This window comes from Ambystoma mexicanum, chromosome 6p (genome assembly GCF_040938575.1).
Source record: "Ambystoma mexicanum isolate Mex_15411 chromosome 6p, UKY_AmexF1_1, whole genome shotgun sequence".
NCBI classification, from domain to species: Eukaryota; Metazoa; Chordata; class Amphibia; order Caudata; family Ambystomatidae; genus Ambystoma; species Ambystoma mexicanum.
In genome coordinates, this window is record NC_090935.1 from 646,187,367 (window position 1) to 646,205,718 (window position 18,352).

The 18,352-nt window shown below is 45.5% G+C and overlaps 1 protein-coding gene across 2 annotated transcripts in view; it reads right to left on the bottom strand.

Annotated features, from left to right (window-relative positions):
* FCHO2 (FCH and mu domain containing endocytic adaptor 2) overlaps positions 1 to 18,352 on the bottom strand; it is a 1,284,287-nt gene that overhangs the window by 974,748 nt on the left and 291,187 nt on the right. For both annotated transcript variants that reach the window (XM_069627506.1, XM_069627507.1), the window contains exon 6: positions 15,192 to 15,296. In XM_069627506.1, coding sequence (XP_069483607.1) covers positions 15,192 to 15,296 — 105 coding nt within the window. The remainder of the gene's footprint in view (positions 1 to 15,191; positions 15,297 to 18,352) is intronic.

An 18,352-nucleotide genomic window follows, 5' to 3' on the forward strand; every position in this document is an offset into this window, starting at 1 on the left:
ATAAGGGTACACTGGGATTGCCTCCCTGCGTAGGTGTGCAGCCGCCACCGCCAGTACCTTGGTGAATACCCTTGGTGCTGAAGCTATCCCGAAGGGCAGTACCTTGAATTGGTAGTGGCGACTGTCCACCTTGAAGCGCAAGTACTTTCTGTGCGCTGGGAACATGGAAATATGAAAATAAGCATCTTTCATATCCAAGGTTGCCATGTAATCCCCCTTTTTTAGGAGGGGGATTACCTGTTGTAGCGTGGTCATACGAAATGTTTGGGGCTTGACATACTTGTTGGCAGGCCGTAAGTCCAATACTGGGCGCATTGTCAAGTCTTTCTTTGGCACAAGGAAGTAAGTTGAATAAATACCCTTGTTTACCTGGTGTTGCGGGACGAGTTCTATCGCATCCTTTTGTAGAAGAATGGCGATCTCCTCGAGGAGAATCTTCTGATGTTCTAAGGAGTGTACTCTTTGTCGTGGAGGATGGTTCCGGGGACGCTGCAGTAGCTCTATACAATATCCCGTGGATACTGTTGACAGCACCCATCTGTCTGATGTGATCCCTTCCCAAGCCTGGGTGAAGTTTGAAATGCGTCCCCCCTACTGGGGTTGCGTGAGAAGGGACCCTGAACTGAGCGTCACTGCTTTGGTGGAGGCGTGCCGCCTCCCTTGCTGGGGCTGCCTCTGCCTTTACAACGACCTCTCCTATTACCTCTGCCGTAACCCTGTGTAGACTGTTGGTTGTTGTTCCATTGTGTACCCTGCCCCTGGGAATAGTTAGATCCTCTCTGGGAATTTTGGCCGCGTGGGCGACGAAAATTACTATTCGCTCTCTGGTTAGGGGGTTTATTGGTTAACTGGCCAAGGGATTTGAGGTCTCGTATTCGTCCCTGGCATTTTTCAGTGCGTCCTCGACCGCCTTACCAAACAGATCGGCTTCCACCGGTTTGTCTAACAATGATGCCTGAGTTTCTGCCTTAAAACCAGACTGCCGTAACCACGCATGTCTCTTGATAACAGTACCTTCTGCTATCAATCTGCCTGCGTTATCCGCGGCGTCGAAGGTTGCTTTCAAAATGCAACCAGACACGGCTCTACCCTCTGCGGAAATCCGAGCTAATTGGCCCTTTAACGGTTCAGGAGCAGAGGCTATGAGAGCCGCGACTTCTTCCCACTGATGGCAGTTGTAGCTGGCCAACAGGGTGGTGGAGTTAGCAATCCTTGCTTGATAGGCGGACGTTGAGGCTACATTCCTGCCGAAACCGTATAGTTTTTTGCTCTCCTTGTCGGGAGGAGCTTCTGACGAAGACAAGGGTGTTCCAGCCCTCTTACGAGTGTTGGTAACAACTAGGGAGTCTGGCTTCAGATGCCCTCTTATATAGAGAGGGTCAGACTGAGCTGCCCTGAAAAGTTTTTCAACCCTGGGATTGACTGCTCTGGTGAGGTTTGGGTTCACCAGGGACGGATCTATTCTCCGCTGAATGGATTTAAGGATAGGGATGGTCTGGGCAACCAGCCTCCTTTCTCCCACTAACTCTTCTGCGAAGTCCCTTTCCTCCTGTACACCGTGGGTGTCAATGTGGAAATGTTCTGCTGCGCGAGCGAGAACCTCATTTAGGAGGGGCTGATTATCGACCGGGGAGTCGGTAACCGGGGCTTCGTTCTCTACCGGGGAATCTACTCTGTATGTTTCAGGGTTATCCTCTTCTTCTTCCTGTTCCTCATCATCCCCATAGTAGCCCGTCCCGGTTTGCTCTTCTATCATACCAAATTCTTGGTCTCCACAAAAGGAAGTCTCTTCTTGATACCGTGAGTATGGTGTTGCGTAAGGTTGTACCTCGAAGGGTTCAGACCTCATCGGGGTTTCAAACCGGGCCTTCTTACTCGGGGGGATAGGATCAGTAGAGCCTGAGGGTGTGGCCCCTTGTGGATCATACGAGAGGAAATGTTCTGGATTTTTATCATAAAAATCAGCCAAAGAAGACATTCTTGACATGACCCTATCTATGTCTTCACGGGACCATTTTTTGGAACTGGGAATGACTCTCTCAGCAAGTCTATGGGATTTATCTTGAGTAGCTTTGCTGGTTGTGGACCTATCAGCAGACCTGGGCTTGTCTGTCTGTTTAGGGGGGGTGGAGAGTTTCACAGGTGTGGAAGAATGTACAGGTAGTTTCTTCTGCTGTTTTCCCCCCTCCCCGTGCGTAGAAAAATGTTTTCCCTGTCCCTTAGTGGCTCCGGAGTTTTTCGACGCCTGGCGTCGAGGATCGGGAGAGGTGTCCCTGTCCTTCGAGCGTGGGGCCTCGCTAGCTTTAATTGCGGGCTCCGCCTCCTGGAGCGTGGCCTGGGGGTGGAAGTCGTCTTCGTCTTCCGACGATCGAACTTCTGTTAGCCTAGGGAGCGAGGCACTCTTGGCAAGAGTGGATGACTGCCTGGAGTCATGCGGCGATCTTGATCGAGAGCGCCCAGAGGACACCGAATCGGACCCTTCTGTCTGTGCCTCTTTCCGAGAACTCGACGTCGTCGAGTCTCGGTTGGACTTAGTGTGTTTAGTGTGTGTAGTATGTGAAGTGCTTGCGTCGCCGGGGGTCTTCCCCATAGCCGCCCTGCCGGACGACCTTCCGAGGTTGGAGACCTGCGCTCGGCTGTCTTTCGACGCCATAATGCCCTCGCCGTCCGAAAGTACGGCGTCGCTGCCATCGCTGAAGGCGCCCTCCGCTGCCATGGCCGCCTGCCTGGCGTGGTGGGCCCAACGCTTCGTCGAACGGTCCTTAAGTGTCTTAGGTTTAAACCTACTACACGCTCTGCAGTTCGCTTCGGGGTGGTCCCTCGGCAAGCAGAGATTGCACGTGGCGTGCCTGTCGACCCAAGGGTATTTGCGGTTGCACTTGGGGCAGAATTGAAAAGGGGTACCCTCCATACGCACCTTGAGGCAGCGGGCTGTTAAGTGTAGGAAATGTATAAGGTGTACCTATATACCAAGAGTGTAGAGTATGTACCACCCCCCACTCTCCCTACTTGCAGGGCCGAGGCCAGCTGCCTACCAGGCCCGGGCCGAGGCCAGCGGCCTTCCGAGGCCCAAATCCGACGTGCAGCCGATGGTCGATTTCTTCTCCAGCCGGCGTCGAGTGTCGAAGTTCGACGTTGGGGTGGGGAAGGATGTCAATAGATTAATAATTTAAAATTTTAGCAAAAGTATGGCTAAGGCCAGGGGACTCCGCAAGATGCTTCCGACCAGTATGGCGGAAAAAAACAATCTGAGGATCCTAGACGCGTGAGGGATCTTGGGTACAGTGGGCGTCACACTAGGGATAGTATTACTGGCATGCCCTGTGTCGACGCCCATTTTCGAGTTTCGAAAAACAAACTGTAATACTCCGCAGATTCCACTAGATGTCGGCCTATGCACAGCATGTGATCTAAGCAGATTCCACAAGCCTCAGAAATATATATATATTTCCCTTACCTGAATTGAAAACTGAACATCAGCCATTATGTTTAATAAATAATAATAGGTATATATAAATACAAGTAAGGGTCTTCTTGGCGGTTTGTGTGCTCAAAGGTCTTTGTACTCTACTACAGCCCTTCTCCCTCCTAGACTAAGCCTGCCAGCTCAGCTATAGCTGCCAAACCTTTTGGGTAGTTGAGGTTTACGCTAAGAGTTGGAGCCTTGTACACTGTAAGGAGAGTCTTGGTAAAACTCCCTAGCACTGACCAACTGAAACATTGGATTGTGGACCAAACTCTATTAGCATCCTTCCAGTCTGGATTCCGTGCTGAGTATAGCACAAAAACAGCCATTTTACACACCCTAGCTGGCTCCCGTTCGTTGATTTTAGTTGACCTCTACGTAACATTCAAAACGATTGACCATGAAATCCGTCTTGGAATTTTGTTGAATCGTATGGGGATCAGAGGCCAGGTTTTGTATTGGTTTAGATTATTTTTAGTATTGGTTTAGATTATATTTACAGTTGGTTGTTATGGGAGCTAATCAGTCTGACCCATTTCTTGTTCCGTCTGGTGCCTCGTAAGGGTCAATCGTATCAACATTGCATTTTAATTTATACGTGGAACATCTGGGCAATGTGGCTATGAAGCATGGGGTGGAAATGCATTAGTATGCTAATGACACCCAACTGTTTTTCAGTATCTAATTGGAAAGAGATTTGCTCAGTTCGCTGGACTATCTGCTGGATATAAAGATGTCGATGTCTTGACAATTTTTAAACTGAATCGGTCCAAGGCACAATTTCTTTTGTTTTCTCACTCTTCAGGTCAACGCACCCTTTCAAATTGGTTCAGGACGGCACACATTACAGGTTCATCCTTCGATTCTTCACATACTGAAAAATCATTGGATTTCACTTTAGACTCGATATGGACTCTTGTTCCACACACAGTCTCGGGAACATAGCTCAGGGGCAACATGCTCGCCTTGGAAGCACGACGACACGGAGCAACACAGGTTCGATCCCCAGGTCCGCGCGTAGAAACCTCTGGGTATTAAGCGCGTTATAAATAACCTATCATACCATAAATACCTTGGTAAAATCTGTTAACTATCGTTTGTTTTCGTTAAGATCTGTGAAATCATTTGTATCATCTCATTTTTGTTTATTAGTGCAGTCCTTGGTTGCTTCCCGTTTTGATTTTGGAAATTCTATTCTAACAGATCTCCCCATTTCTTCCCTGGCCCGCTGAGAGCAGTTTTGCATGCAGCTGCCTGTTTCGTTAATGGTGCTAGAAGTTTGAGCATTTTATCCCCATTTTAAAATCACTTCAATGGTTTCCCCAGAATGCCAGAATTACATTTAAGCTATTCTGCATTATTTAGAAAGCAATGTATTTGCAGTCGTCAAATTATTTCTAAATGTTTGTAAATTCAGGCACGTTTTTGCCATGTAAAAAGGTCATTTTCTGGTGCAGCAGTCTCTTGTTGGAATGCTCTACCTATTAATCTCTGTAAGATCCCATAGTATTGGAGATTCGGGAAAGCACTCAAAGCATGGGTATGTTAGTCAGTTTTTTTATTTTTTTATTTTTGAAGCTGCTTTAATGATTTAATTTTAATAGGATTTCTGTTTTTAGAGAGGTTTTTGCTATTACATATAGAATCATGTACAGCGCTCGGATGCATTTTGCTTCGTTTGCGCCATGTACACATTTTGAATAAAATGCTTCTTTTAGCCTTGAAAGAACAGCCAGTCTCTAGGCATGTGTTACAAGTTACAGTGGCAATGACATTAAATATCAAAACAGAAGGGGTTCTGGGAAACTCTCTGCCAGCACAAACACAGCCCATTGACTCGTTCTTGGGTGGATGGCCCCTGGGAGAGTCTCAACCAACTCTTTCGCTCACTGTTCTTTTCACAGAGAAGAAATGTCCCCGCATATCAGCCTTTGTCCTGCCCAGGGGCAGTCCAGCACCGAAATGCTAGGCAATTCTCCTCCAAACAAGAGTACCACAGCAACCCCATACACGTGTTTCAGCCTAGTTGGGCATCATCACTGAGGTGAAGCTGTGGCTCTCTAAGAACAGTAAGCAAGGGGTCCACGTCTGGATTCCCCTGGTAACTTAGGATGAGACCAAAAGTTAATTTATGCAAAAAAAAAGGCGGGTCTGGGAAACTCTCTACCAGCACGAACACAGCCCGTTGACTTGTTCTTGGGTGGATGGCCCCTGAGAGAGTCTCAACCAAGTTTTTAGCTCACTGTTCTTTTCACAGAGAAGAAATGTCCCTGCTTATCAGTCTTTGTCCTGCCCAGGGGCTACCAGGGGAAGTCAGACGTGGACCCTTTCCTCACTGCTCTGACAAAACCTGATATGCGGGGACATTTCTTATCTGTGAAAAGAACAGTGAGCTAAAGACTTGGTTGAGACTCTCCCAGGGGCCATCCACCCAAGAACAAGTAAATGGGCTGTGTTTGTGCTGGTAGAGAGTTTCCCAGAACCCCCCTCTGTTTTGCATACCAATTAACTTTGGGTCTCACCCTAAGTTACCAGGGGAATACAGCCGTGGACCCCTTGCTCACTGCTCTTAGAGAGGCACAGCTTCAACTCACTGATGATACCCAACTAGGCTGAAACATGTGTATGGGGTTGCTATTAGTACTCTTGTTCAGAGGAGAATTGCCTAGCATTTCGGTGCTGGACTGCCCCTGGGCAGGACAAAGACTGATATGCGGGGAAATGTCTTCTCTGTGAAAAGAACAGTGAGCTAAAGACTTGGTTGAAACTCTCCCAGGGGCCATCCACCCAAGAACAAGTCGATGGGCTGTGTTCGTGCTGGTAGAGAGTTTCCCAGAACCCCCCTCTGTTTGACATTCAATATCAGTCCATTTGCTCCTAAGACACAACCAAGGTTGGCACTACAGTAGCGGGTGAGCCATCCTCCTTTACTTCCTCATTGTATCACCTTCCTTCTGACGATGACCGAGTTTCCAAATCGCACCTCATGAGAGTTGAATAACTCCTTCAAAGCCACCACAATGAACAGGGAATGAAAGTCAATCTGTTACTCCTCCCAAGGCACTAGCAAGATCCCTCGCAGCTCTATAAACCTTGAATCTATCAAGAATTCTGGAGCGAATGGGGGATTGGGAGGGTCATAAGGAAAGGAAGGACTAGGGCAGAAGGAGCCTGGCACCTTAAAGTACAACACCACATCCCTGGATTCGCAGTCATTAGCCTCCTGGGCAGGTGGTGATCAAATCCTCTGTAACATACACTGGAGTGGTAAACTCCCAAAATCCCAGAGGGAGCAGACAGCTCTCCTCCTTTTTGGCAAATTTTGCAACAAAGAATCATCTATTGAGCCTTCCGATTTCTTCCGAGGCCTCGAGAGTTCATCTTGGGCTTTTCGCCAACGTCCTGCCCTCTCAGGGCCAGATACGTTGTAAGCCCTTTCTGGGGTAAAGCCTCAGCTTTTGCCGGGCAAAGTGGCAGTGTGTGCTTGTGGCCCAGTGTTGGGGATGGGACTATCTGGTCCCAGACCACAACCTGGCCAAGTGTGTCTGTTGCTGGGCAGATGTGGTGTCCAGAGGCTGTCCAGGATAGGACAGCCGCTGCCCGTTTGAATGGTGCAGATCATTACCATTGGTGGCCATGTGGACAACTCCAGCTCGCAATTACGATAAAAGGAGGACTCAATCAGCCATTCTTCAGTCCGCCTTTGGAGCTAAGACCCCTTCGAAGAGGAGAATCCCTCAAAAGACCCAGAATTAATTGTTGCAGCCAGCCAGCATGGTCTTCAACAGTATCAGCGAAGCCCTGAGCCTTTGCTGATCTCCAGAATGCCTTCACCAGTGCTTTGACTCCTGGATCAGTGAGAACAACTAATCTCAAACCCTGCTCGAAGATCCAGTATTTGTAAGCCTTTGGAAGTGACCCAGTGGAACTATCCAGTGGGATGACTGGCTTCCTCCTGGTCTACCTGGCTGTATTGGTCATGATCCAGAGATCGGACACGGAACTCTGAAGACACTTGACTTCTGGAACAAGTGGCCTATCACTGCAGTTGCAGCTCTTAAGTAGAAAGAGGGGCCTCGCAGGACCAGCCTTTAGTTTCCGGTATGAGGGTTGACATCCACAGTTTGATCACGGAGGCCATCCCAGATTACTGCCTGCAACGTGTACTCGGGGGTCCACTGAGGGCATGGACATGAAAGTGGCAATTTTTTCATTGTGCCAGGGATGTCCAGTTGTGAAAACACAGACTAGCCCAAAATAAAACATGATGCTGAAAGTGACCTCTGCACCAGCGACCCCTAAACACCCTCCAATGGACCCAAGGCACAAAGCGAGGGGGGAGGGAGCGTAGTGAAATAAACTATTGGTTGGCTACGTTCATTTTGCTTTAAAGAATTATAGTCTCCTGCAAAGGGTTTATTTGGGACTTGTGGGCACTAGACCACATCTCTTCTAGCCAGGAAAAGACTTTTAGAGTGTAGCACCTTATATTTATAAGGCGTTCTATGGTGTTTTACCATCTTCATTTTAACAATATATTCCAAAGTTGTTTTGATACTTATCTATATCTTTTTCTTCATTAACTTTGCAACACTACAGTGTTCTATTAATGATTTTACTGTATTTAAAAGTAAAGTGTGGTACTCTGTAGCAAGAGCACCCCAACAGTGAATGTGTAGCGATTTACTTACCTGTGATTTTTAGTTGACAAGAGTTGACTAAGGCCTGAATATATGATTGTATTTTTATGCATTCTGCCAAAATGCATTATTAAGAGTGCTCTATGTGTGCTTAACTCTCGAACTTTCTTACGTCTCACTTCTGAGTCACACTACCATGATAGTTTGTCCTGACATGAGTGTCTTTCCCTGCTCACCAGAATACGGTTGCCTCTCAGAATATGTCAAAAAGGCGGATTCTGAAAACCCATCTTAACAATGGGCAAATTAAATAAGCTGACCGCTGGAAGGTAGGGCTCAAAGCGCAACATTACATCAGCGCTTGAACCAGTAAGTGTGAAGCGAAACAAAGAGCATCACTTGAAAAATTAAGTATGGATTAAAAAAAAAATCAGCTATGGTCATCCTCCAGTATCCAATGTGCTACACCTGCTGTCTCTCAATGTGCTAGATCTGGTGTCTCCTAAAAATATGGACCCTCATACACAAAAAGATCTACCAGTTTCTGCACTATTATTTGTGCATTTGTCAAGACCAAGTGAGGAATGGGTGAGATCCCATTCTCCAATCAAGCCACATTATAAATGTTACTTGCATGTAAATCGCTCCTTCCCTGGTTTCCGTCGGGAGACCATTGGACTGAAAGAGGAAGACTGACAATATCAGATCCTCTCTTTCCCACTACCCCGCCTTGCTTTATTCATCATTTGGTGGTCATCTCTCCATTATACCTTTCTGGTCATTTTCATTCCAGTAGAAAATTCTCATTTCTCAAAGTTATATCATATAACCTGGGGAATTGTTCATCTTATTTTGTGCTCATTGTACCGCATATAAAGAAAAGTGTGAACATAATATTGGGGTTAAGGGCACCACAGGCGTTTGTTAGGCGACTGGAATGAACAAGAGCTAAATAGTACATTGATGCCAAAAATACGAATTCCCCAAGAACTAAAGTTTCAGCTCTGAGACTCGTCTCCAGAGAACTGCAACAAGCACAAGTAAAACCTGTCAAGTTGAGGGTAAGCGGCGCAGGTGAAAGCTAGAAGCTAATCACAGAAGCCTGAAGTTCAAAGCAAGGGAGATGACTGCTAGAAGGGAGAAATGTGGGGAGTGGTTGCTGGCTATGTAAAGACCATCACGCCACAGGCAGCAAAAGAAAATGGGAACAGGAAGCTAGTAAATGGAAAGGAGAACGTGGAGCCTTCGCAACAAATACATGTCAGGTATAGCTTTCTGTTATTGTTGCGCAATAAATGTTACAGTACATGTCCTGCAGCCAGGAGATTGGGGTGGGCATGCAAGGCTCGAATTTAAGGCTGGCAAGTTACTAAGTTAAAAACCTTTTCCCATTTTATAGAACACTAGCAAAAAGTACCAGTACTTCGCACGGGTTCTGTAGACAGACATGATAACACTCATCAATTGTTCAAAATCAATTATCCAGTAGGTCGCTGTTCCAAGTCGCTTATCGCTTGATGTGCTTTGCCCTCTGAAGTAAACTGCATTGAGAATGGGCACGTTTGGCTGGCGGATATACCCAGGAGCAGATACACAAGGGAGGCCTACTGGGACCTTCGGTGCGCTTGCCCGACCTGTCTTTCACCCTGGCGCATTGCAGTGCAAATATCTCAGAAACAGTGCATCCTAGGGGCTTGAAACGTGGTTCAGGAGTTGTGTTCCTCACATCGCGACACTTCAAATGAGCTTTGTCCAGTCCCTCTACAATCACATTGATGTTTCACCGATTTCAGGCAACTTTCACTACTTGTGTGAAGGGGCTGAAATCCAGGGAAAGGGGTGAGGTGTCCAAATGACATGCAGCCAGTAATGTCTGCTGGGTCCTAAATGAGCCTCTGGGGCTGGGCTAGATATACATGTGTGACTATACGGTGAGTCATTTGTGATGATGGGAAGGTCTGCAGACGTCACATTGCCTGGATTCAGGAGACATTTTCTCCACCTCAGGATCTTTCAGCCTCCATTTGTTATCCTACACCCACCCTCCCCCCAAACAAAATTCCACTGCCCAGCTGTCCTCACTGGATCCTCTTCCGCACCAGTGGCAGCGCTTCTAAATACAGCGCAGCCCTTGCAAATGGACAGATTCCAGAACTGGATGTAAAGAGTGAACAGCATGCAGACCCTGGATTCTAGGAGTAGGACAAGGAAAACTGAATCCAGCTATTAGGCAATGGCAGTGTGCTGTGACAAACACGATGCGGGCAGTATACTACCAGCAAGGTGATGGGAGGCATGCATATGTGCCAGCCATGTCTAGGGAAGGAAAGTTTTGGGTGGTTGACAGTGCATATATAAATGGCTTATTTATGCTAGCAATATATATGTTTTGTAAGGGATCAAGAGTAAGACTCACACATTGGTATGTTTGTTTGCTATAGACTTATTTCTCCAAAATATTAAGAGGGTTGGGGGGAAATCCTATCTATCCCTCACCTCAGAGAAGTTTCCCTGCCTCAACAAAACTAAGAAAAGTCTGCACCCGGATGTTGAACAGAAGCATGTCCTCCGTTCTGTGTCCAAAACACATAATATGGCCCTTACAATCTAAACTAAATATAATGTGCACAATGGAATTTTTATAGAATATGCAATCATAGCCTTCTTTCAAAGTTCCAAAAAATATAAAGTTTAAGGTGTAGCAAAGAAAGAAAGCTCTACCAGGAAAAAGGATTGCCCTTCCCCTTAATTCCTTCTGGTAGTTTTAATAAGTCACTTTATCACAGTTCCTGTGTAATTCTCAAGGTTTCACTTCACAATGTCAAGGGGGATTACCCTTCCCTTGAACCTTCACACAATTCCTCTTTATGGTTCAAGTTCTTCACAATCTGTATCCTCCACTTGCTTTCTGGGTTATTGCACTACACTTCTTCACCGATTGCTCCTCTTTGCTTCCCTGGTGTACTCTGCTGCCAAGGTATTTTACTCATTTCTCACTGATTCAAAAAAGAGGTATAATTCTTCCCTTTTATATATTGGTTTGACACTTCTCCCAACTTCAGGTACACTTCCCTTCCCACTCCTGGTTTATTCTCCTGCCAGGATGTTACACTGTTTCACAAAGTTCACTTCTCCTGGTTTACTCTCCTGCTAGGATGTCACACTGGTTCACAAAGTTCATTTCTCCTGAGGGTTTGCGCCCCAAACTATTTGCCTGGTTCCCTAACCTGCCAGGACATTGTCATTAATTCTCTAGCTACTATCTTTGTCATCCACGAGACAATCCTTTCTAAATATTGGGGCACCGACCCTTTCTCATTACACTTCGTTTCTGCTTTCATTTCTTCTTTCAGATACAGGGTCCTCAACCCTTTTCCAGCACTTTTGCTCTCACACAAATTCCTGTTTTGAAACGTTGGGTCACCGACCCTTTTCTAATATTGCTTGTATCTGCATCAACTTCTTCAATGGTATTACTTAACACGACACAGCATTCACCTACAGACACTCCGGTTCCCGGTTTGCTTTCTCTGGGCTCATATCTCGGTCTTCTCCGGTTCGCTAACTCTGCATGCGTTAGGCAAGATTGTATGCAGTACCCTTTGTGTGCACTACAACAACCCTGACCTCCGGGCAATAGGAACCCAATCTTTGGTATCAGTCTGTACAACACAGGTTGGTAGCGTGTTGAGAAGCCAGGCTTATCTCAAGAGGGGTCAATGTGAGCTGTGGGGGAGTTGCACAGAGATTCACAGTGACAAGTATTCAAATAAACTCTTACAAGGTTTCTTGATTAAACAATTATTAATTTATTTAACGGTTTGAATAAGCCTTATTCAGAAGGGCAATATAAAGCAACACATATACTTCAAAATACACACCCTTAGTTTTCCAAATCAGCAAATACCCATTTGGGATGGCCCAGAGACACTACCTACACCCTCGGGTGAATTCAACAGTTAGGGTGTTGGGGACATTAATATATCACTGTTGCATTTAGAATATATTGAGAGAAGTGTCAAGAAAAGAGGTTTCAGAATAAGACAAGTGTTCACACAATTATTATTAATCAGGTAAGTACTTTAAAAATAAAACAATGCAAAGTCAGTTAACTCGTTCCTTTAAGGAAGGAAAAACACATAAGCAGAAGAGAGAAGAGTCATTCAGGGAGCCAGGCCAGCCAATGTTAAGTTAGCAAAAGTCAAGGTGAACTGAAGCACTTCTTGCAGGTAAGTAAAAGTCTTGCACAATGTTTTAGAAGTCTTTGTAGAATAAGAAGAAATCAAAGTAGGGCCACAAGCTGATTAGGCTTGTGAAGTAAAGAAGCTGTTAGCAACTCTACAGAAGCAACCAAGACAAGTCTCCAATGAAGACAAGTGAGGTTACACAAGAAGAGGTAAGTTCTCTTAGACTGTACAGTACCTTTAGGTTGAAGAAAAGTGCAGCAGATGGCTTCTGTTCCTGTGCAGCTCTGCAGATCCTGGTGTTCCTGGGCCTCAGTCATGGGGACAAGAGGGAGAACCTCTGGGGACTCCTGCACTACAATTGAACGGTCACCGACCGCAACCGGCAATCTTCAAACAAGTGGCACTTCAGTGTTTCAGCTCCTCGCATCTAACGCAAATAGCAACACTGTGGTTCCTGGGTGTCGAGATGGGCTTTCCTTGCATCTGGGGTCGAGCACTCTGTTGAGGTGCCTCAGACTCGGTCAGTCCTGCTTCCTGGGATTCCGGAGGATCTTCCCGGAGCTTTTGGCCAGCTTAAAAGCAACGCACACAATATGGTGTTCCTCTCCCTGGCTATTTGGTTCCAGCAGCGACTGCAGTGGAAATTTAACCAGCTTCGAGAGGATGTCCAGGTGGCTTACTTTGGAGTTGATTGGTCTCACCAACTCAAGGGGAGAAGTCGTCCTTGCAGGGCTTCTCTAGTCGAGAGGAATTCGGAGGTTCAGCACAGCAGCAGGGCTTCACCGGTCAAACCAACGGTCCAGGAGTTGCAGCAGGTGTCTCTTCCAAGTTCTTCTTCGGATTCCTTCGTCCAGTGGTCGACTCTGCCTTCCAAGCCAAAAAGCCTCACCTTTTACGCAGGTTTCTCCCATTCATTTCAGCCCAGCTATCAGTCACCCAGCAGGATGGCTGTCCTTGCCGGACAGCCTACCGGCCAAACATCTAAAAGTGCATTCCTGTCTCCTAGGAGACTAAGCACAGGAAGTTCCGGGCACCTCTCTGTCAAAATGGCACCGCAGCCCGCGGTGTAAGCACACCATGGTAGTTAATAGTAAACCACCGCCACCAGCCATTCATTGAGGTAAGGGTAACATAAAAATGTTAAATGAGAATCTAGACAAAGGGGATACTAAGTAACCCCTCCAGCAACCTATTGTAAGATAATGTGTGCTGGGTCTAGAAAGTTACAAATGTAAGTAAAGTCAATTTCACTTCACTGCTTTTGGAAACAGTAGTTTATCCAAGAGTAGGTATTTAAACCTTTGGGAAATCTAAAAGCATTCCTGGTGCCACTGCACTGAAGGTGCTGTGGGACACAATGTAAAAGATGATGCCTATGGAGTTTGTCAGACTCCACAACCAAATAAAACACAGAAAACACATAGAATTAAAAGTACAAAGTCCCAAAGTTCAGCAAAAGAGCCCGGGGTCTCTGAGGTGGGAGGAATTTAGCACTAAACTGAAAATTCTCCCTAACAGCATGCTTCCCGTCAGCCGGTAAGCTTTTGCTTTGCCCTCTGCTGCGCACGGCACTGGCTGCTTCCGGCCCTCAAGCAGTAAGCTTCCTCCGGTTCGCCTCTGCTGCACGCCGTACGTGTCAGCCTCAGTGCTGCTTCTGACAGTCTGCTTGTCCTCTGCATTCTGACTGGCATCAGAACAAGTCACTGACAGCCTCTGCCTCTCTTCGCTCTGGTATTCTCTCAGCTGTGTCAACTTTAAACTTCCCTGCACGGTAGAACGCTTTCCAAAGACTAGAACGCAGCATTAACTTACAACTTCTGATCATCTTCATTACTCCACCCCTATTCCTCGTCTCAGTACTGAAAAGGGGGGTGGAAGGCACGTAAGGCGTTTGAGTACTGTATGGTGGGACTTCTTCACCCATACCACAATAAGCATTGTATGTATGTTGTAGAGGCATACATGTGTCATTGGGAATTGTGACTGCAAGAATATTTTAATCTAGTATTCTTCTGTCCCTTTGGAGTTTGTCTTCCCCTTCGTGGTCCTCCCACAGATAGCCACCCCCAGGGTTAGAGTCAGGTAGCTTCTGCCTTTACCTGACCACGTGGGAGAAGCTTCCCTCCTGAGAATCAGTGATGATATTGCTAGATTCCCAACAGTTTGTTAGTGTAAATAGTAGGCAGGGCAAGTGTACTGTCCAGCTAAAGATATAAACCTGAATCCCAATCTGTATGCTGCAATGTCCCTTAGGAGAACTCTTCCGCACTGCTGTATTACGGATCTACTCCTCTCTTGTTCAACATCGCCAGTGACTTGCGCAAGCCCTATGGACTTGCAGTCGAGCTGGTAGAAGAGGCAGGGGAGATGTGTCTCGCTGGTAGCTTTCTTAAACAAGGAGCTGGCCAAATGGCACAATTGAGGGAAAATCACATCTGTGCCCTTAACTGCAAAAACTGGGGCAGTCCTAGGCCCTAACTATATGTTGTCATTAAGCACTGCATAAAATATATCAGGATCGCAACATGCTACCCCCTTACTTTTTATTCAGAGGGCTCAGCTTCACTGCCCACCAAATCCCCAGAAGTGGTATACTGGGTAAAGTTGTCGGCTTCCCTAATTGATCAAATTATGTTATCTTGGCACAATCACTATCTTTCAGCTTTCCCACTCTGAAATAGGGAAGTAAGGCGGATGTGCAGCTTGCATGTCGGAGAGGTCATGGCTACATGGGAGGCAATGACTGTGCACAGATTTGGCTTTAACACTTTATGAAATAGATTAGAGACAGTCCTGCCATTGATTACAACGAATGTGTCCGTGGCTCATCTGTTTGCACGCCTTGCAATGCTATCACTAATCCAGGAAACCTGTACTTTATTCAAACACGTTACTCACTTGAGCAGTTTCTGTCATTCGGTCTTGAAATTCAGATTTTGCTGTAGAATACTTCTCCACATACAGTTTGTATGTTTCTGTAGCTTTCTTTGCTTTTATTCCAGCCTACAAAGCAAGCAAAAACATGACTAAGAAATGGCAGTGGCGTACATCACACCAGTCGGCGATGACATTTTTCATATAGTATTTACGATAACAATTCCTCTCCCAGAGATAACCTCAAGAATCTCCCTTGGCAGCAACTCTGCAAACCAGAAGTTTCAAATGTTAAATAGGCTCTCCCCAATTTTTGCTTTCCACAAATTATCTAAAAGCAAAAGAAGGGCCCATGGAGCGCTTTCAAACTAGCCATAATCTGTTATTACATTTCTATGGTACTTATTAGGCAAGAAATGTTACATTGTGTTAGTGTAGCATTCCTTGCCTATGAAATGAGGAACTAGCCAGCAAAATTTCTCGTTTAACCCGTTCCTCTTCTAAATTCTTGGGAAAAGGCAAGTAGGTGAAGAGTTCCAGAAACTGCTGTGTTACAAACACCACCTGCTACTCCCCTTCCTACGCCCCCCTGTTTCCACTATGTGTGGGAGCCTAAGCGCCCTTTTCATTTCTTATTATACAGCAGACACAGACCGTCCCATGCTTGGGTAACGAGAAACATATTTATAATAACAGATGAGAGGTTTTTGACGATGCACTAAATAGGGACCCCAAAAGATGGTCAAGTTTTTGAGTTTGAAAAGTCACATTAAAGCACCAGTGACATGGATGTATTTTCAAAAGCGTCCATGGCCCCGATTACACCTCCATTCCCAACACTGCAGTACCTACTTTCAATGTGCCCATTTGATTCACAGAGTACCTACCACATTCACAGAGGGTCCCACTTACCTGGAATTAATACAGACATATCCACTGGTCTTGCGCTGAGCCTAAGGTGAGATCTCACCACCACCAAGATTGTTTAAAACCATGGACTGGGTTAGGATTCTGGAACCTCATTCCAGTGGTCACTAACACAGAAGTCCAGTCTCTCTGCTTTATGGTCTCTCGCCATTTCCTGTACTTTTGGCCCTTCTGCACAAACTTTGTTTTTATTTCTCCCTAAACTAAGTCGCACAGTTCTAACACTGTTCCCTTTTAGCAGACCAATCATCTCTGCTAAAATGTAAGCCACTATCAATTTTACCTTTTTTCTGCCTACCGGCCAGTAGTCATCAATAATGGCAATGTGTTTCTACAAAGTCTTCATATCTAACCAATCATTTTATCCAAGGGGACTATCACACTTCTACACTGTTAGCGTCTGGTTCCGTTAAGAAAAAAACACATCAACCCATCCCTCACTTTTCTATTATCCAATTATTTCCCTTTCAAACCCGGGTCAAAGTGTATTGCCTTATCTAGAAGTGCCTTGCAAGTGGGAAGCACAATTGGGATGCTACCATGCATCAAATCAGAGGCAACTTTTGACAATAAAGTTCCCGTACTTTTTCTCTGTTTTGTTTATAAAGGTTATTTTATTTCATACACAGAAAAAAAGTTCTGTATATACACACAGAAAAGGTTGCATTTAGGACACCTTCCACTGGTTCCCCTCTCAACATCACTGCAATCGTAGGTGAACACAGCAACTGTGCCAGAATTAGTCTGACTAGGTTGTTCATTCAGTCCTAGCATTCAATGTTGCAGCACCAAATACCCATATACCAGTCATCTTGATCACAACCAGCCATGGTCACTGTTGTATCCGATTTTAGGGTCATGGGGGCCCCGTCTCCCTCGTTCCTCTTTCTCTCGCAACCACACTGATAATACACACACGGAGCCACGGATGTATGTCACCTTCTTTATTCCCCTTTAAAGTTCTGTCTTCCCGGGTTCTAGTACTCCTCCTCTTCCTCCCCGTTCCCCGTGGTGTCTCTCTGCCTCCCTTCTCTTAAGGTCGCCTCATGGTGTCCTGTGTTTAAGGTGGTCTGGGGTCGTTTCTGATCACAACAGTCACTCTCCCTAGAATGGCTAACTTAGACATCATAATTTGTAGATTCCTGTTTTATTTCCAATTATTTAGAATCATTTTTCCCCCATGCCAATGCCTTTCATGGTCCAGATTCTTTCCATTGTAGGTGTCTTATGCAATTGTGACTTCTTATTAAAGCGGATCGTTAACTAATCTCCTCTAAACGTATGACCCATTACTGCCTTGACTCGCTCAAGAAATTCTTTTAGAAGTGCATAGCTTCCTGCTGTGGTCCCATATTTCCAACAAAGGTTAGTTCTTAATAAATGGAGCTTCCTCATCCTCTCACGCACAGAGTGCAAAAAGTATTTTGCATTTTTATTGAACGTTTATTGTGCTTTATGCCCAAGCGATTTACAAAAGAACAGAATGGTACAATAAAATCAAACATTATCAATCAAAATGATAGAAGATAACGTTTCAGGCGAGATTTAAGGAGAGACAGTGTTAGGCAAGAATTGATGGAGTAAAACTGTGAGACTACACTTGGAATTAGGTAACCCACCTTTTGGTATACGGCTGTATTACACAAGTTGGTAGTGTGACTGAGCAGCCAGGCCTATTTTAAGAGGGGTAAACGTGAGCAGTAGGGCTGTAACACTTATGCTCAAGGTTTGAGTTACAAATAGTTATTTAATTATTTAACATCCATTTTTAAATAAGCGTTCTTTAAAAAGGGGAAGATTGTAAAAATCAGATCTATTTTAAATTACTTTTCCAGAATCAGCATAAGTTTAGTAGATACTCTTTAGAGATGATTTTTACTCACTTCCTACACCCGGAGGTGACTTCATTCACAATGACAGTAATAGCATTTATATATCACTAGTACACTGCAGATTCTGAGGTTGCAGAAAGGAAAGGGTAAAGGAAGGAAAAGAGTTAAACAGGTTCTCAGGGTATGCAAGTATACTTAAATCTTCCAATGAAGTCTAGACAAAACCTTTCCCAGCAATAACAGTCTAAACACAAGTTATCACCTCTGAGGGACAGCACATATCAAAGTCAATGGACGATAAGAGCCTGCAGGGAGCCAGGACAGCCAAAGTCAATTGGAGCACAATCTACGGAGCTGAGGCACTTTGCATTTAATGCAAGTCTTGCACAAAGTTAGAAAGTGTTGGAGAAATCACTTGCAGGGTCA